This window comes from Xiphias gladius, chromosome 5 (genome assembly GCF_016859285.1).
Source record: "Xiphias gladius isolate SHS-SW01 ecotype Sanya breed wild chromosome 5, ASM1685928v1, whole genome shotgun sequence".
Lineage (NCBI taxonomy): Eukaryota > Metazoa > Chordata > Actinopteri > Istiophoriformes > Xiphiidae > Xiphias > Xiphias gladius.
The window spans coordinates 3,608,631-3,630,925 of NC_053404.1; the positions used below are offsets into that span (position 1 = coordinate 3,608,631).

A 22,295-nucleotide genomic window follows, 5' to 3' on the forward strand; every position below is an offset into this window, starting at 1 on the left:
AAAGCTTTTCCATAATTTATACAGTATCATGCTTTGCAAAGAATTTTAAACCATATCAGCTATGGCAATACCATTCCTTGACACTGGTCTGTTTTTTTTTTCCCCTGTGTACAGATGTAGTCAGTATATTTTTGTTCTATGTGCAAAAGGAGATGTTTGCAAAAATCTGGTTTTTCGTATGTTTTATCCACAAAAGTGTATGAGGGATTTTTCGATAAGTTGTTGTGGGTTTAACAGGATGAAATTTAGAAAAGCAAAAGTGATGTTTTATAGGAGAATGAAACAGGCTTTAAATATTTAAAGAGCAAGTTGCAAGACTAAATTAACTTTGGTGTCAGTGTCAGTCAAGAGTCAACAACCATTTCTCACTCAACCATATTTCCTGTGTGTGTGTTGTCTGTGAAAATTTTTTTGTAAAAGTTCTGGTTTTCAGGCTTCTTTTTTTTGTCCGAGCGGCAGTGAATTTGAACCAGACAAGTTGATTGTCTGTTGTCAGAAATCAGTCTCATGAACAGAAAAGAAGATCTGCCACTGTCTGTGGACTGGGGACAGGGTGATAGAGCAGTATGGATGAACAAACAAAGATCAGGCAGTTGTGCATCGACCAGAGAGCTCCAGTGCTTGTACAAAACAGTGCGGGTTATTAGATTATAGCCGTGACAGGGACGTTTAAAGCTGTGAAAATTGTCTGCGCTGCTTCTCACCAGCCAGTGAAAGCCTCTTGTTAAGTGTGAAAGATGTTCGCTCCCATGCTGGTTTTGCTGCTGAATTTGCACTGTGAGAGCAATGACTGTACTTTTATGCAAACCCCTGTAGTCATGGAATTTTTGGAATACTGTGTTATTTAAAGGGGTGTATTCTAGACAGTTTGAATGTATTTTAAATGCTTTTTTTCTTCATTTAAGTAATTCCTAAGCGGATCATCCAATCCCCCAAGGGAATCTTGTTAACATCTTTGTAGTTGCTGTCAAGTTTATTGATTCTACTCACTCCTTTGTGTGCGCTCGTCTGCTTGTGCTCACAGAGCTGCCGGAGTCAACTGTGGTGACATCCAGAGCAGCATCTGGTTCGCCCAGGACTGTGTGTCAGCCTCCAGCACCAGATACACACACGGACGGCAGCGGACACATAGCCAGCCTGGTTCAGTCTGAGCAAGGAGACGACCTGAGCGACATGATGACAGCCAGACACATGTCCATCAAAGAGAGGTGAGCCTGGTCAGCTGTTTTTTATTTTTAGGCTTGGAGTGGGTAGAGACTTTTTTTTTTTTTTTTTTTTTTTTCCTTATAAGGGCATATGCAAGTACTGTTAAACTTTTACTTTAATCTGAATTCCGTCAGCCTTGCTTAAAATGTATTTCCTTTGGATCATTTGGTTAATTAATATAGCCAACGAAACTAAGGCTGAAGGAAGAGAAGATTCCCTTTCGTTCTCTGCTAAAATATGGGTTAGATGGATACAGAAGATGAGACCATGAGGACAAGACAGAGTGAGTTAGAGGGTTATTAGAGTTTTTTTTATTTTCAGCCACTGCTGCTGAGCTGCTGGGTTCGCCAAAATGAGGAGTGGAGTAAAACAGCAGCAGTATGCTGGATATGGAATAGATAGAGTGGACCTTTACAATCACACTGAAACTTTTGAATGCTACTAAACCTTAGTGCACAAGGCTACAAAAGGTAATTTATTGAGATAAGTAAATATCTTTAATAAGAATTTTGCAGGCAATCCTCTATGCCCACAAAAGCGTACAGGATTGCCTGTAGGGTGAACAGATCAGTTGTAGTCAGTCCCTATATTTTCCCATTCTTTCTTTTAAATTATTATTATTACGTTACCGATTTGTAGCTCATTAAACGCTAATGCTGGGGATGTCCAGTGTTTTAGTTACTGTCCACAAATCCCATAAGAAACCAAAATCAACACTGTGTTAGTTTGTTTCTCAATACTTTGTCCACTTCCCTAACCCTTCTGGGTGCTTTCTGCACCAAGCCTAATGGTTTCTACTGAAGACGCTAATAGACAAAAAAAACCTATCCCAAATTTATATTTTTGTTTGAAAAAAGGCCAATTAATTTCTGTTTGAAAGAGGTGTTGATTTATTGTAATGGTCCTTTTGGAGGCTGCAATTTGTGGTGCTATTGAACTGTCCATCCTATTATGAATAAAGGTTGACAAAACTAAAGGCACACCTCTAAGTATAACCCAGTACAGTTCAACAGCACCACCAATTACAGCCTCCAAAATGACTATTTAAATAAATCAGCATCCTCTTTTTATCTGTGTACCTAATTAATTGGCAAGTGTGTGTAGATTAATTAAATCGCTGTGTGTCGATAACTATTTCCCTGAACTTGAGAATCAGTATTTTTGTTGAAGAACTAGACCTAAAACCTAAAATGGGTATGACGTGGATTTATTTCATCACTGGAGTAATGTGTGGTCAAGAAAATCACTTGCAAATTTATTTTTTTGCATCAGCAAGGAAAATATTTGAAGCGATTTAACGTCGGTTTTAAGCCATTTTCTCAATCATACATGAGTATTTTAAAGGAAACAAAATATACAACATCAGAAAAAACAACGTTAGATGATGCATGGTGTAACATTACGTTATCATAACAGCACCAGTTCATAAATTACTTGATCCTCCTGTTAATAATCGTTATAAATCATTCTTGGGTGGGGATAAAAAGTAAACAAAACAGTTCTGTCTTGCTGTTGTTTCATCTTAAACAAAGCACTCCGGGATGCTTTTGCTTCAACAGATTGTGCATAGCAGTTGAACTGCTGTTGTGATCCATTTCCAATTTGCAGAGTTTTGGTCTCTGGTTTTGTAGCAGCAGCTCGTTTTCCGGGGAATCCACGCTTTGCCTTCTTTGCGACAGGCAAAGGAGACATCCCAGCCCTTACCGACGGTAGTTTAACGTTTCTCTTTTGATGTTTCTCAAGAACCGCTCATCCAAAAACCTACACAGTCCACACTGCACTTCCTTGGGTCCTCAGCGATATACATTGAAGAGGAGACAGACAGATTTCTGTATTTATTAGTAGGATGAAGGAACATATCACACAGTGCAATAATGTGACTCACTGATGTGTATTTTAATAGTTTTTGGAGCTCTATGGCACAGAGTAATAAGATACATCAGGCTTTGGATACACACACTACTTGTTATTAGGATCTATTGTTGGTATAGTTCTTAATGGAATTTGTTGACAATAAGAAAACTATAGAATATCATCACACTCATACTTTAAAGAAATACCACTGATGATACATAGCATGGTCGTACAGCCTGAAAATTCGTCAGTTTTAAGTTTTCTGTTTTATTCATTTATGTATATATTTATTTATTGTGTGGGCATATGCTCACTTAAGCACGTACCATGCTTTCACAGTATGATCTAAAATGATCGCGTACAACTTTTAACTGGAGCCCAGTATTGGATTCCCCAACACATGACATAATTACGTAAGTCCAGTTATGTCACATGGTGTTAGCGTGCACAGCCTTCCGGTTTGACTGGTAAACACAGTGGGCAGCGATCAGACTAAATTGATTGATGACATAATGGAATAATATATAACCTGGTGTTAAAGGGTACGTATTATCTGTACCACTCTTCTTATACTTTCTGTCACATCTAATGCATTTTTCCTCCTCCTAGATTGTCTTTGAGTCGCTCTCAATTTCAAAGCATTTTGCTGAAGGCAGGATCTGTATGCCAGTTACAGTTGGTGACATCTATTCAGTGTTACTTTCATTCTGTTTTTGGCATTTCAGAGAAGCCCCCTGGGGCAGAACAGTACGTCCTACTCACTGGGTCAGAGGGGTGGCTGTAAGAGGGGCAGAGGGCACTGCCAACACCCTGACCGCTCCCTTATGGGTATCGTCTGCTCCCCATTTAGAGATGAGAGCTCAATAATTGAACCTCTGTTCTCGTCGCTCTATATTATACAGTCCTGGTTGAAGTTATTGGCACCCCTGAATTTTAAGTACAGAATTTAAAATAACTTTAGAAAAAATTTCAACCAGGACTGTACTTCAGTTTGTGATTATCTAAGCATCCATGCATTATATGTAACACTAGTTTTCTGCTACTCCTCAATTAAAAGACTGCAAGTCCAAATAGGGATTTTATGTTACTACTTGCCACATTGCAAACTTTCCTCACTGATTTGCCTACACGTACTTTTGCTAAAATAAAACCCAACATCTTTTCTGTTGTTATAGCTCCTTGTTTAAACCAAAGCTGGTCAGTCTTCCAGCTCCAGTTACACTGACTTGACACCTCTGAGTGATGTTTATGTCTAATTGTACTTTAGCTGTCATTGGTCTGTTTATCTGTGAGCCAGAACTGCGTAGTATTTCTAACTGTGCTGTGCTTCCTCTACTTAGTATTTGTTATCTTTCCTGCAGACTGTCCTGTAGATGCGACTGAAAGACGTGTGGGAACATCCCTGTTTTTTTTTTTTTTTTGCCTCAGTGTTGTGACAGCAAGGTTGAGGTTTTACTGAGTTCTAACCTTGTGCAGTGGGCTGTCCGTCTTCATTTCACACGCTGCTATATTGCTTCAATGTACAGACAACGCACATATTCAGCTAATTTCCGGCAAAAAAGCGAATTTTTCAAAATTTCAAACAATTTCTTTAATTAGAACTTGATTTCTGGAGTAACAACATTGAAATGTTCTTGCCTAAATTTGGCAGTGCTATTACAGTGATGTGTTGCTAGTGTCAGATAAAAGCTCCAAAAATATGGGTTTACAAAGATAACATTTCATTTGGCTTCTTTCTTATTCTCAAATGTAAAGTAGTGGTTTTTAAACATTATCAACATGGCGTTTTAATTGGGGAAAATGCGGTTGGAAATTTATTTTTTATTTATTTATTATTTTTTTTTTAGGCTTTTATTGAATTTAAATCATAAATGAAGGGTTTTTTGGTACCCCTTACCCACTTTTTTGTTTTGAGTCGTGTGAGTCCAACAATGTCTCTCTAAATCACTGCATCTCACACCATGTTGCTTAAGCATACTGGATATTTGAGCTTTTTTTTTTTTCTCCTGATCCCCTATTAGGAATTTTATATTAACTTTTCCACACTTTCTGCCCCTCTCTCCCCCCAGAGTTGCCTTGTTGAAGAAGAGTGGCGAGGAGGACTGGAGGAATAGGATCAATAAGAAGCAGGATGTGGTGAAGGTTGCCATGGGTGAGCAGCATGCTCAGCTCTGGGAGGTGGAGCAGAGCTTCAAGAAGAAGGTAACCGCCTGACCTGCACACTCACTCCTGTCTTAACACAACAGACAAGCCTGAGACTGGCAGTCATCTGCCTGCGACTGTTATGTCGATCATGTCTGTTGCATTGTGTTTTTCATGACTGTTTTGTGCCTTCATGTCATCTTAAAAGAATGGTAGAGTGTCCTACTTGAACTTTTTTCTACTTATGAGCAGAAATCAAATTGTGCTTCAAATTCCCATAATGGCATCTTGAAACAAGTTCAAACACATAAACACCTCCGGGGAACAGCTTTTAACTGTCACTGTATCGCTTTATGCCCATGAGACTTGAAGGAAGCACTAATAAAGTGGCAGCAACATGCCACTGAGGTTTCAGTAATTTGATTTGAGCCACAGTATCACATTATGACAGCAAGTATTTCCTGTATCAGCCTCTGACGTCAGGCTCTTCATAAACATACTTTGGGTATGTTTTTAAACATCTTTTGCTGACATGTAACTCTGAAGACAAAGAGGCTGACATCTATTAAAATATCAGTTCTGCAGAATATACCTGCAAAGACACGTGGAAAGAATTGAGGATATCTCTAAACAGAGAGGTTGTGTATTGTCCATGTTTGTGTCTTTCGATCTCTTTGTCTCCTTATCTTCTGTCTCGTAAACAGCTGCTGCATGTTTTTGTGCTTGAATTTTATCAAGATTTCATATGCTTTTATTCAAGTCATGACCATAGTTTATATGTGTGTACATATAGCATATTGTGTGGCTGCCCATATTGAAGAAATAATTCAATCAAATTGAAACTTAACTTTCAATTTTTTGTGCATATGTGACAACATTAAAATAAATAATAGTAAAATTAAAAAAAATCTAAAATAAATTACAATTGAAAAAGCATAACTCTCAATGACAACTCTGCCAGCAAACAATTTCCAGTGTACTCCAGTGTAGCATAACACTGCCGTAAAGATAATGAAATTGAATGTTTGGTTGTTTTTTTTTAAACTGGCTAATTATTTGCAGCCTACACTTGAAAATGAAATTGCAAACTGTACTTTTGCATTTGAATTTGTTTATATCTTTTTTTTTTAATTTTTTCTAAGAAGTCAATTTTATTCAAATTTATTTAAATTTGATTAGTGGCAGCTTTAGACTTCCATACATATTGTAAAAGCTTAATTTTCCCCGGAAAATCCATGTATTTGCTACAGTAGTTTTGATTAGAGGTGATCGAGATGGGAGCACATTAAGCTGAATTCGAACACCTCATTTTGGCTAAATTACACAAATATTAAAAGGTAAACTCTATTTTTTTTCTCAGAAAAAGGGTACTCACTTTGTACTTTTAAAATAAAAACTGTGTGACTAATTGTCCAGAGTCAGTGACAGTAATGACTAACTGTTCAGTGTAATGTAGCCTCTGTAATTTGTCGTGCCTGTCTTCAACCTTTCTTTCCAGTCAACTGCATGTTACATGTAACTTTTCATTTTTCTGTTTGCCTTTGTCTCTGCTTGCATGTCCTTTACCTTTTTAAAAAAAAAAAAAAAAAAAGAATAAAAGTCATTTCATCCTCTGCATGTTGAGTTTGTTTCTGTGTTGACGTCCTCGGCGTGTTTTTGAAGGGAGGGGCTGGGCGGGACGGTACATGCACCTCTCTGTTTAGACATATTCACAACGGCTACCTTCACAGCTGTTTTTGTTTCCAGCTGCTTATCAGGGTTTGTTCAGATCGGCTCGTCACTTCTGTCTGTCAATATTCTGATTTCAGCTTTTCAGTTCATTCAAGGTCAGGAAGAGCTTTGCTTTGATGCTCTGATGCCATTTTGAGTGATAAGACACAGTGAGTTTGAATTGCCTTTTCTGGATTTTTTTAAAATACAAAACATGTTTTAATCAAATCAGGAAAAATAAATACTTTTTATTCAAGTTCAGGAAGTAACTAAGTAGAGGTCAAGGGTAAGGACAGCTCATGGTGTTCAGCTTGTTTTCATCCTCAAATTCATCAGAGCCAGTGGACACAATTCAGTAAGGTTCCTGCTGTAGATCAAACAAGAGCTACACTACAGATGAGACAGACAAAATGAGCAGAGTCAAACAAAAAGAAACAGTAGAGCATATAAAGACTCACATTGTTTCAACCAAGAACATGGTTTTGATGCAAGTGCCAGTCTTGTTACATCACACCTACATGCATCATGCGATTCGGCCACAGTATTATTTTTGGGACAACACAACCTTCAGAAAGCATGTACCTTCTCACCTGCGGTTGCTTGTCTGTAGGATGATGAAGCACTGATGATGATCGATGAGTTGGCTGTATCTGACCAGCTATGGGTAAGGCCAGTGTGCAAGGCCAGAATCACACACACACACACACACACACACACACACACACACACACACACACACACACACACACACTCACACAAACTGCCGTGGTATTTATCAAATGCATTTAAATTGGATTAGTCATCTAAACTTTACATCTTAAACTGAATTTCCTGGCTGCTAACTCTTTTGAAAATACATCGTTGTTGTTTGTGTGTCTGTGCACATGTGGTGGTATCGTTGGTGGTTCTCTGTGTGGGTATTTCCCTTTACGTTCATGGTGATGAATCACCCCGCCTGTGCTCATTGGCTTTCAGAATTATGGCTGTGTCAAGGAGTTCTCATACTGTCTCACATACTGTGGATGGTTGTGTGTCAAATTTCACATTTGGTTCTAAAATTGAACCATTATTTGTCTCTAATCAACATAACTTTACTAGAGATATTATTTTTTAATTTGTGAGCTGTGTATTAAAGTTGGAGTAGGACTACAATCATTATCCCTGTTCTAAAATCTCAATGGCCAGAACTGTTGACATTTAATCGATTCAAGCTCCTCAGGGCTGTAGGTCATGTCCTAGGTTTAATAACATGAAGAGTTTGCATTCGAATAATACAAATATTACACATGATGAAGTTTTGAACCGGTTTTTTATGTTCAAGCAGACTAAATATCTTAAAATTGGACTTTTTAGACAAAAAAGCAAACAAATGACCTAATCAGCTAATATTGACCGGCTGGTGAACATAGTGGAGCATTTCGCAGCTAAATTCTCAGGAGTTGGTGGAGAGCAAAACAGAGCTAAAAGGAGAGTGAATATTAGGCTTACATTCATCAAGTGACCAGAACCATGACTCAGAATGAACAATAATGTTGCTGTGTGTCTGCTGGACGTATGACTAGGCAACTATTTGCTAAAACGTTCGCCATAAAGACTTCATAAGTTGATAATATGTCTGTGTGTGTTTATAGCTCGTTTTGCTTCCCTCAAGTGGGTAGAAAATCAAATAATATGATTTAAAATAAAACAAATGTAGTATTCTTTACCCAAATTAGATACCTGGCAGGGTATGGAAGGCTTTAAAACAACATTTGGACCATGACTATAATGTTGTGGCAATAATGTTTAGATTAAATGTAACTGAACAGTGAAATAAGGGAATAACGTTGATTTTTATTTTTGAAGAGGTCCTTCAGTGCTTTATGTTAATCTTCCATAAAATTGGGGAATTTGTGAAATAGATTAAAAAAAAAAAAAAAAAAGGTTAATATTGGAGCAGCACAGGCGAAGTTACCTTGACTTCAACTCCCTAGTATGTGTCAGGCTCCAAAAACAATGAATGCTACACTTTCAATAATGAAACTAGATAGTGTCTTTCATTAGACCTTCCCTGCCTCTCTCAAACTCCACTCCTCCAGTTTGTAACGCAGTCTTTTTGTTATAAATTTCTGATCACTAGATAACCTTGATGAAAGGCTGAGCTATCTTACTTGGGTGGGTTTCCTCTGTGGCAATTTTTTTCCCATATAGCTAAGGCTATACGGTTGCTGTACTCTTGACGATGTTGTGTGTGTGTCTGTGTGTATTTCCTCTATCTGTGGCCTCTATAGGAGCCAGTCTTTGCCTCTACTCTTTCTCCTGCTCCCGAATCTCCTTTCCATAGCCCTTCCCCTGATGAATCAGCCAGCCAGGTACGAAGTTGCACCAGATCTTTCTGGCTCTGAAATCACTAAGCACTAAGCTTCACTAAGCTCTGAAATCCATGCACAGATCACAAACCGCATTGTTTAAATAGGCAGCTTCATTATTTGATTTTAAATCACTCCTTGAGAAAGAATATCTGTAAAATGCCATGTACATAGAATAAAGCTTTTCAAAATTCTGCCATTCCTGCGTGGTAAATTGGAACAGTTTCACCACAAATAGTACACTATCTTTGATTTTTTTTTTTTTTTTTTTTTTTTTCTGCTCCGTCAGTTGCAGCTGTGCTGGCAAAGCAATTTTGGCAGGAGAACCTTATGATTACTAGTGGTCTGCAGTCCTTCACAGCCACCCTGCCCCTGTTTTGTGCCACTCAATATCCATCCCTGTCCCAAAGCTTCATCACTTTTCCTATGACGACAGCATGGCAGCCTCCTGCAGCTTCAGCTTGTGGAGAGCTTACTTTTTCTACCATATACACAGCTGCTATCTTATTTTTCATCCTTATCTTGAATCCTCATCCTTTCTTACCTTCCTCATCCCCTCCTTTGGTTGTGAAGGTCACCAGATCTCCTAGACCTATGCAGGTGGATGAGAGACACCCCTGGAGACGGAAGGTGACTCACCCAGCCATGTTAATACTGTATACAGCACTGTCACAAATACCCACTCCCTAGCGATAGCATGCACAAGGTTTATCAAAATTAACGCCAAATTAACGCCGATTACTATAAGAAATTGTCTGCTAATGTCCGTTGTCCTCACTGTATTAACTAACATTATGTTCATTTTTAATTTCATGAGGGACACTAAAATACTTTTAAAGGTCAATTACTGGGTGTAACATTTACCCTCACAGTCATGTGCATCCAGCAGAAGACAATACTCATCAATTATTTCCTCCGGATGTTGGTAAAAGGCTTCACGGGATTAATGTGGTTCATGTGTGTTAGTTTCCCCCCTTTGTGATCCTTGTTTTGCTTGACTACTTTGTCTGTTTGTGAATGTGGCCCGCTGTTAAAGGAAAATTCCACATTTCAACACTTTAACACTGTTAAAAACAGTCAATGGCAATGTAAGATGCAGTCCTTGTTTGAGTTCACATCACACGTCACGTCACGTCACGTCACATGTATTCAGTGTAACTGACAGCAACTTCTCTCCTTTCTTAGAGAATAGCTGAGGCTGAGATGGAGTGCCAGAGGATTGAGGCTCAGATGTCTATCCAGGAGAGGAAACAGCTGATAGTGGCCCAAGAGGAGGCCTGGAAGACCAAAGGCCAAGGAGCCGCCAACGACTCCACCCAGTTCACTGTGGCTGCACGCATGGTGAAGAAAGGTTAGAGGGCAAACTGTGAACACACATATTCTCCTAAAAAATTCTTTCTCCGTCTTTCATAAGCATATGCACACAGGCTGAAATGCATTCAGTCTTTTCACCACAGAGAGGTAAGTCCAAAGTTCAGTCTTGGGGAAGATGATTCTCCTTTTCCCTCCATCAGAACCAGAAACACCAGGCCACAGCAGCTGCTCGGAGGCCTCTCCTGAGGCAGAAAATTATTTAATGGTTGGAGTTTTTTCCTATTAGCTCTGGAGTCAGCCGGGGGGGGGTTGAGTCGATGGAAGGTTTCATTTGTGTTTTGGAGGAATTGGTGGGCTTGACCAGTTTATGGCTAATGGAGAATGGTATAGGAAGGATCCACATTAGAAACAATGGTCTTTTCCAACTTTTCAAGCATCATTGAGAGTTCTTCTATTCACTAGCTCTGGTAGCCTTTTAGGTTTTACCATTTAATTCAGTGTCAGTGTCTTGTTTTTGGCCACAACAGGCAGCCGTTTCCTGCCATAAAAAAAGCACACTGTAGACTACCTGCCCAGCAACAAACAGCAGACAAAGATTGCAAGTAGCTGGTGAACATGGTGGGGCATGTAGCAACTAAAGAGACAGACATTTTCCTCAGGAGTTAATGTAAACCAAAACACAGCTATCCTACAGGAGAATAAATATGACTGACATCAACTAGATAGCCAGAAACAGGACTCCAAATAGATGCTAATGTTGCTCTGTGTCTGCTAATGTGTAAATAAGCAACTGTTTTCTATATTTATAAGGTGCTAATATGTCAGTGTTGTGTTGACAGCTTTTTACGCTGCCAGCAACTCGCCAGATTATCAATTAATGCTGGCTTACATACACTGGTGGCATATTGCAGGTGCTAAAAGCCCTGGACCTGCTGTTTTTTCTATGTAAGCCTACAAAATGACTTCAACATATGCCACTTGCCTGTTTCCCCAGCATTGGAATCAGAAAAGCAGCACTTTTTTAAATGTTTGAGCTTATGATTGGCACATCACTTCATTGGCATGTACAGATGTCACCCTGCTAGCTGGTATGTGCTATGCTTTACAACGCAGCCAGTGGGTGTTGTCTTTTAGAGTGTGACTGTTCCTAAATATTGGTAGTACACGGGACCCTCCTAGCAGTGGTTAACTATTATGTTTCTCTTTCACTGGTTATAATGCATCTTTCAATAACGGTTCTCACAAAGTCACAATCAATGTCCTAACGAAAGGAAACTATGAAAAAAAAAAAAAAAAAAAAATTAAAAACCTATTTGGATATTTCACCATTTGAAAAGGATAACCAGTGTAACCATGTCATGCCGTTTGAGTCACTGCATGCTTAAAGCTGTCTGTGGTCCTTCATCAGGGTTGGCCTCCCCCTCTGCCGTACAGTCTCCAGCGCCATCCAAACCTAAGAACAGTAGCCCTGCCATCTCCAAACCACAAGAAGGTCAGTTCTTTCCTGCTATCTCACTCATCTATTCTACTTTACATTTTTTATGTCTACTTGACATGTTATTTTCTGCCCACACTCTTGTATCCTCTGCTTACTTGTTATGTCACTGTGCTATCACGTAAAACCGTTGAGTTAATTTAGTTAGTACAGCTGCCTCTCCAGTCTGATTTAGACTTAATGACATGACTTTGTTACATCCTCAGCTGTCACCCGACACACATTCTCCAAAAATAAAATTCTACATACAATGAATGAAGTGAAATCTTGTTTTGAACTGATTTGGATTCCTGTGTTATATGATTTCCGGTTCTGCGCCATTGAGTTGATAGTTTGTCCACCCGTGCTAAATTTACAGTTTTTGAATTTATTCTGGCTCAGATCTCATTTGGACACTATGTAACTGATTGTCTTTGCTTCTCTTTCAAAAGACATGGAGGAGATGTCTGATACTGAAGGTCTACCCCTACTTTTTTTGTGTTGCACCGTATCCACAATTCATCATTATCTCCAAACCCACCATATCATCTACACTAATGTGGCCGATGTTGCTGTGAGACTTCTATTAGGTTACAAAGCCTAATAGAATAAACCCATGGGAAAGTGTTTACTTTAATGAATATGCATGATTCCGTATGGCCAGAAGAAATCATATTCAGCGGCTGTTAAATGTGAAATGCTTGAGACTATGTTCACATTTACTTCATTGTGACTCTCTGCGTGTGTTTGTGTGTGTGTGTGTGTGTGTGTGTGTGTGTGTGTGTGTGTGTGTGTGTGTGTGTGTGCGTGCGTGCGTGTGCGTGTGTGCAGAGATCAAGGCCATATCAGATCTGAACCTGGAGTCGGACAGGAAACTGGATAAGCTGGAGTCATTCCTAGGCAAACTGAACAGTAAAGGTCAGTCTTGTTCAGCATCCTGTCTACAAGTTCGTCGTGCTTCAGCTTTGCACCATACTTGGTGACTGAGTGTGGAATTTTTCCTGTCACACTGTTCAAATAATAAAAAATGATGCCACATTATCACCATACAATTATTAATAGATTCATACAAGGATGCATATCTCATTCTTAATCAATGTATAACTGAGACCAAACTTAATGCATTAAATTCAGTGTTCTTTAGTTCACTATGATTCATTTAAGATGAGAGAATCTATTAGTGTTGCTCTTTTCCAGGCAGATATTGCATGCATTTAGTATTTTCATACTTTAATTCACAATCCATAAGAGTCCTAGTGGATTTGGTGAAACCTTTGGTTACTGGAGATGACAGGAAGCATGTTTCAATAGCGCCGCTTTCAGATATGCACCTCGTGACAAAAATGTAAAGGCTGTTTAGCATGTTGGTTTCATGTCTGAATAAGCATCAGAGTCACAGAGTAACATTTCATTTTACTTAATTAGATGTCGTCAGATTAACAGAAAGGATGCAGTAGCTAGAGGTTAAATATGTGCCTTCATAAGCGCACTGTAACAAATGTATTGCTTGATTATCATGTGATATGTACAAAGAAAATGGATTTCTTTAATAAACCAGGAAACACTGTGAAAGAGCCAGTTTTAAGTTGTGGGAGAGATTCCTCTCATATCAAATCAGGATGTTTTCCTTTTTTTCCCCTTTCAGTGCAACCAGGACAAAAAAGATTTTTTTTTAAAACAACCTTTATACAATTCTTTTAGAACCACGGTACTAACCCTAATCATATTTGTTTTTTTTTAACTCAGGGCTTCCACTCATACATCAGATCATTCAATCACTGTGGCATTTTCAGTCCTGTCAGGTCTGCATGCACCAGCTTTTGCCTTCGACAATGTTGACAGACACAGATAGTATCAAAAATTAGTTTTCATATAATAAAAATCAAGAGGATTATAATTTTATAATTTTATAATTCCTTTATGCATGCATAGAAATAAGACTTTTTAGTAGCTTTATGAAAATTTTCTTCGTTAAGAAAAGTTACAATATAAATTTGATATTTATTCATAAATAAGTAAGTCTTACCACTTTCATTAGCAGTAGATAAGCTAAGTGGTGTTTGTACAAGCTTTGACAAATAGTCTGTAGTAGTAACATAAATGAATTCTAGATAATGTATGATGCTGACACAGCCTCGTCTTGTACCTTCCCAGTGTCCGGACTGCCAGAAGCTACCATCACAGTGACAGAGAAGAAGGTAAAGGAAGTGATGACCCTCGAAGATGAAACTTTCTCTAAGTTCTACCGCCAAGTGGAGGAGCTCCCCTCTGTCACCAACAAGGTGGAGTTGGATGACGACTTTGATGCCATCTTCGGTCCCCAGGTGCCAAAGTAAGTTCAGTAAAATAACCTCCGACTAAACCATCAGTATGAGACCTCTTTCCTGTTAATCCCGACCCTTCACCTCTGACCCCCTCCCAGGCTGACCTCGGAGATGGTGCAGCACAAGCGAGCGGTGCGCCCTGCGCGGAACGTCCAGTCGTCCAGGAACCCTCTAAAGATGCTTGCTGCCAGGGAGGACATCAGACATGAGTACACAGAGCAGAGGCTCAATGTGGGCCTGCTGGAGAGCAAGAGGATGAAGGCTGAGAAGAGTGAGTGAGAATGGATGAGGAGCTGGAGAATACATGAGATGAATATGCTTAGGGATGCAACATGTAACAGGCTTGTTTGTCAAGATTAATTCTATATTTGCACGATTAAACTTTTAATACAATTCTTGATGTAACACCATTAAATCTTGAATGTTTTCAAGTGAAATTTGTACATTATCAATCACAATATCAGTCTCTTGAATATGTTCCAATTTGTTTATGGCATCAAATTCTTCTCATTAATCAGAATCCAATCTTGGCCTATCCCATGGGAATTGCACATTTTTAATAAAGTGCAGTAAATGTTTGTCTGTGATCTTGTTTTCCCCTTTATGTCAACCTGTGAAGCCTTGTGAAAAGTTGTTGAACACGGCAGATGCATGAGCTTTTATAGATGTGACCCTGCAGAAACGCAATGACAAATATCCCCGTCTTCTTGTGAAGAGTTGTAATCCTGTAATCATGTAGTGCAATAAATGTCTGGTCTTGTCTTGTCTTTATGATACTGGCAGAAAGATGTATTGACCTGTTGAACACCCGGTGTTTGAAACAAAAAGGCTTCCGCTTTCACAGCGCATGGACGACAACAGAACATACATCTCAATCTCAAATACAAAATTAAGCGTCACTGATATTATACAATCTATAAATAATCTCCCCATGCTGTGAACTAACCCACTCGAGCTACTTGGGGACTTTAACTGACCCACATCTTGCATCAGATATGGCACTGGAGTCAGTTTCCCGTCATTGTGCGGAGCAACCCTCAGAATCTTCGTTGTGTTGTTTTTTGAGCTGCACATGGTCGGAGTGACGTCAGAGAACCTACAAAGTCAAAAGTCGTGTAACTTCCTCCTTCACCTCCGACAGCAGCAATAAAAACATTGAAACTGTCTCTGGAGTATTTGCCGCTGTCATATAGACACCTTCATTGTCATGCCTGAAAGATCATGTGTGCCTAGCTGTTGCTTCTGTACTTATCTTTGTATTAGGGCTAAACATAATGATTTAATGTTTTGTGTTATGACCTTTCTCTCTGTCTCATGTCCCCCCTCTATGTTTTTTCTATTCATTGCAGTGAATAAGAACTCTGGTTTTTCTGAGGTGGCTCTGGCTGGTCTCGCAAGCAAGGAAAACTTCAGCAATGTCAACCTGCGCAGTGTCAGCATCTCCGAACAGATGTCCAACAACAGTGCTGTACCTTACAAGAGACTCATGCTCTTGCAGGTCAAAGGTCAGTTGAACCGACAGGCTTCTTCAATCGCCCAGAAATGGGTGCACCTGCATCCACAACAGGCTGTTTTTATCGTCTGTATTTTTTTTGGGGGGAAGTCTATATTAGATTGACTCTAAAAAGTGTAGTTGTAATGGGCACTCACTAATAGAGAGAGAGAAAAATACATATATATATTTCAGAGATGTATGGTCAATATTATTTAGTAAAACAGTTTAATAAACCAAGAGCAGTGGTTCCCAACAGGTCTAGCCACAGCGTCCAGTTTTCCCTTAGACATTATTTCAGGGTCTATTTGTAGGTTTACTTAGTACCCATTCGGTTTTATTTCCATCCGTCCATTCTGCGTGTCGGTGGATTTGAACCCAGGACCTTCTTGTTTTGAGGAGACGTTGCTAACATTCAACTTCGATTCGCAAAATGAAAACTATAGCACAGCGTAACCCTGGTTCAAAACTCAAAGAAGCAAGCGGCATTGCATGAAGAGAGCAAAGAAGCGCCTTATCTCTTGAAGTCTTCTGTTGGCCATAGAAAAATAAAATTGAAGGCACCCCCTTCAAATAGACAGGCTTAAGGATACAGCTTATTTACTGCACAATCAAGCTAGCCAAGCAGCAGGGTATATAAAACGTCAACATTTTCCTTATCTTTTAAATTAGTTTGTTTGTTCTGTAGAGAAATAGAAGTGAAATATTCAGGCAGTGAAGCATTATCTCCATTCAGATGCTCAAGAGGATGGAAAAACAAACAGCTCCTATTTTACACAAAGCTCTGGAGGATGCTGCTTCAAGGATGTCCTTACCAGAGGATATCTAAAATGGGAGAGGAGAGTGGGTCTATTTCGGTGTCTTTGCACCTCCTCCACAAGTCTGTTGGTGACAGCTGTGGCTCTAAGTCATTCTCCCTATGTCATCTCACGCTGGCATGGGCTGATCCCCCTCCTCCAAACCCCACTGTGTGTAATCCAGAACAAATCCACTACACAGGGGGTACCACCTTGTTAGGTCAACTGTTCCAACCTGACAGTGGTGCTTTAGAGTAGCCTGTGCTGGTTTCTGATGAGCCAAACGGATCCTGAACCACCAAGGACCTTAAACAACCCTGCGTTTGTATTTAGACTCATTTATGATTTCTCAGGTATTTGCATAATGTCTTAGCTACATTTGTTAGTTGTAAATTGAGAAGTTTTTAATACAAATTGCTGGGTTCTTGACTAAGCATATGCATGTACATACATGTACAGAGTCAAATGGTGATGGCTGGCACATTGTTGCCCTGACACCCCTTGTACGATAACCCAGGCATGCTGGCAGCGATAATCAGAGCTGACACTGGTGAGCCACCTGTCTATGTGTTTGTGTGTAAAACCAGGCCGAAGGCACGTCCAGACCAGGCTGGTGGAGCCCAGAGCGCCCTCCCTGAACAGCGGCGATTGTTTCCTGCTCATCACGCCGCACCACTGCTTCATCTGGACTGGAGAGTTTGCCAACGTCATTGAGAGGAACAAGGTTAGTCCGGCTTTTGAATGCTACGAAATAAAACAAAACATTAGAAAACAATCTAGTCTGGGTACACTTTAGATTCAGGCATATCAACATAGGTGGAGTAAGGATGTTGTTATGTGGGACAGGCTTCACGTGCAGGATGTAAACACAGCCGTGGTAGGAAGCAGCAGTGCCAGAGCAAAGGAAGAAGTGTGTGTGAGGACAGAGCGAAAAGGGTGTGTGTGTGTGTGTGTGTGTGTGTGTGTGTGTGTGTGTGTGTGTGTGTGTGTGTGTGTGTGTGTGTGTGTGTGTGTGTGTGTGTGTGTGTGTGTGTGTGTGTGTGTGTGTGTGTGTGTGTGTGTGCGCGCGTGTGCGTGTTGGCAGGGCTGTTGCAGGAAACTGACACAAAACAAGGCCATTGTTCAAAGCCCAGACTGGCTGTTGATCTTTGATTGGCTGAACAGAGTGCTGGCCTCAATCTGACAAAAAGGGACGCTCTGAGCCGTGGCCCACATAATTTCCAAATGGTTGTTATAGTTCAGTTCACTATTAAGTCGGCAAACAAATGGCAAACTTTAAACAGACTTTTCTTTGTATTTTAGACAGGATTGAACCAGTTTTTTCCTGCCAAAATGATATCTAGGTATTTACAAATGAATTTAAAAATCACTATCATTTGGATCTTGGGTTTTTTTAATGCCTCCACACTGGCGCCAGCCACGGTGGAGGCCATCTGTCCATCCCATTCTTGTGAACACGAATGGAATGGACAAACACTCTGAGGGAATTTCTTCAAATTTGGAAAAAATGTTCATTTGGACTCAAGGATGAACTAATTAGAATTTAGCGGTCGAAGGCCAAAGGACAAGGTCACTGTGACCTCACAAAACACATTTTTTGGCCATAAATTAAGAATTCATATGCTAATAATGGTAAAATACACTTAGTACCTTTTATTAAATTCCTTCAAAGTCTTCACTACATATATTATGAGTCAGGCCAGGTATGGATGTAAACTGCAATTTGACTAGTTGGTAGAGGCATATAACCGCAAAGCAGTAATTCTAGTTTGCCTGTTTATACTTATAAACAGTGTGTTAACCATCTCTCTTATTTATTAAAAAGAACAGAAAATCTGTGTTTTTTTTGGAATTTGTTTGAACAGGAACTCATCCAGAAAATGTAATAAACAGTTTTTTCTCTGTCATTCTTTCAGGCTTCAGAGTTGGCCAACTTCATCCAGAGCAAAAGAGATTTGGGTTGTCGTGCTAACTATGTACAGGTCATCGAGGAGGGCGTCAACGCACACAGCCACGCTGCCAAAGAGTTCTGGAAGATTCTGGGAGGGCAGTCAAGTTATCAGTGTAAGGACTTATATCTGACATGGATTGAAGCTGGATAAAACAGTGCACTGACGCACTAAAATGCAACAATGCCCTTGTCCTTTTCCTTGTAGCTGCAGGAACACCAGATGAAGACGAGTTGTATGAGGGTGCCATTGTGGAGACAAACTGTATTTACCGCCTGATGGATGACAAACTGGTCCCAGATGATGATTTTTGGGCCAGGATGCCTCGCTGTTCCTTGCTTAACCCCACGGAGGTCAGACAGCCTAAATTAGCCTTTTTATTCTCTTAGTATTCATTCACATTTTAAATAGTTGAACATGTAAAGCTGTAAATCAGTTAGAACTCTAAAGAACAGTAAGTATTTCAAGCTATTATGCATAGCATTTTAAATTGTTAAACGCTAGTTCCCCCCAGTGGTCATAAAAAAGCAGATATTGTGGCAGACAGCAAATCATGCTACTACTATTGGCTTGTAAAAAAACACCTCTCTCTATCTGTTTCCTGTGCAGGTTTTGGTGTTTGACTTTGGCAGTGAGATGTACATATGGCACGGGAAGGAAGTGACGTTGGCTCAGAGAAAGGTGGCCTTCCAGCTGGCCAAGCACCTGTGGAACGGCACCTTCGACTACACAAACTGTGATATCAACCCGCTCGACCCGGGAGAGTGCAATCCACTCATACCCAAGTATGGAAACCCACACTACAGATCAGAAGCATGACTCGATGCTTATATTATATGCAGTAGGTCATTCACAGGATATGTACTTACACATAGTGCTCCTCGCCTTTGCAAAATCATTACAAGGCAAAGAATTGTCATTTATCTGTTGGTGTTCAGTGTGTTTGGTCAGTATATTTGTATAATGTTGAAATATCAGTTAACAACAAGTAGGCTCCTCTACTCCTGTTGATGATAGAGGACTGTCAGTGACCACAACTTCATAAAGTCTACAAAAACTGCAATGCAATTTGTCATATTTGCAAATTTTGTTTGAGTTTCTTCTGACTCTCAAACTCACAATGGCTTCAGCTTTAATTTCAGTGGGTTTACATTAATATATAAAGGAACTGTGTGGGAGATATAGCCCTTAAAACACATACAGTAGTGCCCACTTTTTTTGGGGTTCAAAAGTAATTGGACACTTGGCTAATAAATGTTTCTTGGGAAACTGCGTGTCATTTCAATGTTGGTTGAGAGTTGCCATTTAGATTGAAGTGGAGTTGTCTGTCAATATGAGGAGTAAGGAGGTGACCATGCAAGTGAAGAGGATAATAATGAGTCTCAAAAAAAGCAAAAATCTATTAGAGAGATATCAAAAGTTGTTGGTTTGCCAAAATCAGCATTTGGGTTCATTCTAAAAAAGCAGGTGTGTACAAGAAAACTAGAAAATGGCAAACGAACTGGTAGCCCGAGGAGCACAAGTCTTGTGGGTGAGCACAAAATCATTTGTATGGTGAAGAAGAACCCCTTTATGACTATACAGCAAGTCAAGAAGGCTCTCCGGGATTTAGGTTGTGCCTGTTTCGTCGTCAACAACATATAGGGGAGAAGATTACATGACCATAATGTCAGGCGATTCACCACAAGATGCAAACTCCTGGTTAACCTTAAAAACACAGAGGTCAGGCTGCAATTCAAAAAAACACAGACACAAAAGAAACTGGTAGAGTTCAGGAAAAAAGTTCTGTAGACTGATGGAAAGAAAAAATCAACCTTAAACTGATGGAAAGAGGAAAGCGTGTCAGAAAAAAGGAACAGCTCATGACCCAAAGCCATCACCTGTCAAACATGGTGTTGTTCTGTTATGGCTTAGGCATGTATGGCTGCCCGTGGAACTGCCAAACTGGCATCTATTGATGATTTCACTCCTGAGCAGCATTCCATTTGGTGAAGACCAGACTAAGGGTAGAGAGACCCCCCAGCAAGCGAGAACTTGAAGGAGGCTGCAGTGAAGCTCTGGGAGAGCATCACCAGTGAAGAAACAAAGCGTTTGGTGATATCTATGGGTCGGAGACTTCAGGCAGTCATTGACTGCAAAGGATTTTCCAAAAAATATTAAATATGATGATTTTCTTTGACCTCGTGTATATGTCCAATTACTTTTGAACCCCTAAAATTTGGGCACCATGTGTTTAAAGGGCTAGATCCCCCACACAATTCTCTTACTATTGATGTAAACCCACTCAAATTAAAATTCAGACTTGGCATATTAAGGTAGTATCTATTATTTAATTTCAAATTGATTTCACAGAGCCTGATGGACAAAAAATGTGTAACTTTCCAATTTAATAATGAACTTGAATGTAAGAATGCAATAGTTCACTCCACTATAGAGTAAATACTCATAATACCTGTCATTAATGACTGAACGCCAGAGATAACCACTATTACTACAACAGTGTATTGAGAACATTTTCATTGATTGAAGTACTGGTATTGTGTCATTGACGCACTGTATCCTCTTCACCTGTAGGAAAGGCCAGGGCCGACCTGACTGGGCAGTGTTCGGCAGACTGACTCAACACAATGAAACCACTCTATTCAAAGAGAAGTTCCTGGACTGGAGCGACTCCAGGAAAACACCCAGTCCCACAAAAAACACCAACGACCAAATCACGGATCAAAAGGTATCCAAAAGTACTTCATCACATAAAAGCCCTAATCCTGTCATTAATGTGACGTCGAGAATTATACACAGGATCAGATGGAGATCTGTCCCTCTCTGCCATCACTCTTATCTTCACCTTAGGAGCAGCCCACCTCTGATCAGCCCCGTGCATACGATGCCTCCCTGATGCTGCCCCTCCATCAGGCGCCCGTCTGCACCATACTGGATGGGTTCAATGTGGGGCGGGGCTACGGCCTGGTGGAGGCTGAGGAGTGGCGGAGCTATGAGATCAGCACTCTAGCGGTGGAGGTGTGGCACATCCTGGAGTTCGACTACAGCCGCTTGCCGCACCAGAGCATTGGCCAGTTCCACGAAGGCGACACCTACGTGGTGAAGTGGAAATACATGGTCAGCACTGCGGGTTAGTACTGATTTCCTACTGTATTGCTGGGGAATTGTCAAATAAAGAATGTACCATCGCTTATGAACACAGTCCTGTCACCGCACAGACTTGGGGATCTTAGGTTGTTGTTACATTTTCTCTTATAGGCTCTGTTTTTACAGTTTTCTCTCACTTTCAACCTCTTAAACTCTGCCCGACTGACTTGGTTTTTTAATCAGGCATTGTTTTAACCCACAGAACTTAATTTTGAATTCGAGCATCCCAAAGTTTCCCAGGACACGTTAGAATGAATTGGTGTAAATGTGTACGAAAAGATCCAAAAAAGAATCTACAACATTTCCATTTGATGCAGTGGTGCAGCCTTAAAATGGTGGTCGGGTTTGAAAGTGTTACTCGGCATAGACTTGATACAATAAAATGAGTAGAATATGCAAGGCTGCAGAACAACAAAGTGATGTTTAGGCTGAAGACACCAATAATAAGAAAAGTTGCAGTTTGCAGAAACCACAGCACTCTCTGAAATACCTCTAACTCACTCTGAATACATGACTAATGTTTAATGGTGTAATTATA

At 40.0% G+C, this 22,295-nt stretch overlaps 1 protein-coding gene across 12 annotated transcripts in view; it reads left to right on the forward strand.

Annotated features, from left to right (window-relative positions):
• svila (supervillin a) overlaps positions 1-22,295 on the forward strand; it is a 44,441-nt gene that overhangs the window by 15,982 nt on the left and 6,164 nt on the right. For 6 of the 12 annotated variants that reach the window (XM_040127398.1, XM_040127400.1, XM_040127404.1 and 3 more), the window contains 17 exons: positions 1,025-1,208; positions 5,130-5,262; positions 7,523-7,576; positions 9,183-9,263; positions 9,834-9,890; positions 10,446-10,611; positions 11,983-12,066; positions 12,880-12,966; positions 14,203-14,380; positions 14,471-14,643; positions 15,722-15,877; positions 17,249-17,385; positions 18,578-18,725; positions 18,818-18,963; positions 19,220-19,395; positions 21,185-21,338; positions 21,461-21,740. In XM_040127398.1, the coding sequence (XP_039983332.1) occupies positions 1,025-1,208; positions 5,130-5,262; positions 7,523-7,576; positions 9,183-9,263; positions 9,834-9,890; positions 10,446-10,611; positions 11,983-12,066; positions 12,880-12,966; positions 14,203-14,380; positions 14,471-14,643; positions 15,722-15,877; positions 17,249-17,385; positions 18,578-18,725; positions 18,818-18,963; positions 19,220-19,395; positions 21,185-21,338; positions 21,461-21,740 (2,394 nt within the window). The remainder of the gene's footprint in view (positions 1-1,024; positions 1,209-5,129; positions 5,263-7,522; positions 7,577-9,182; positions 9,264-9,833; positions 9,891-10,445; positions 10,612-11,982; positions 12,067-12,879; positions 12,967-14,202; positions 14,381-14,470; positions 14,644-15,721; positions 15,878-17,248; positions 17,386-18,577; positions 18,726-18,817; positions 18,964-19,219; positions 19,396-21,184; positions 21,339-21,460; positions 21,741-22,295) is intronic. The other 6 variants (XM_040127406.1, XM_040127407.1, XM_040127409.1 and 3 more) reach the window with 4 other exon arrangements.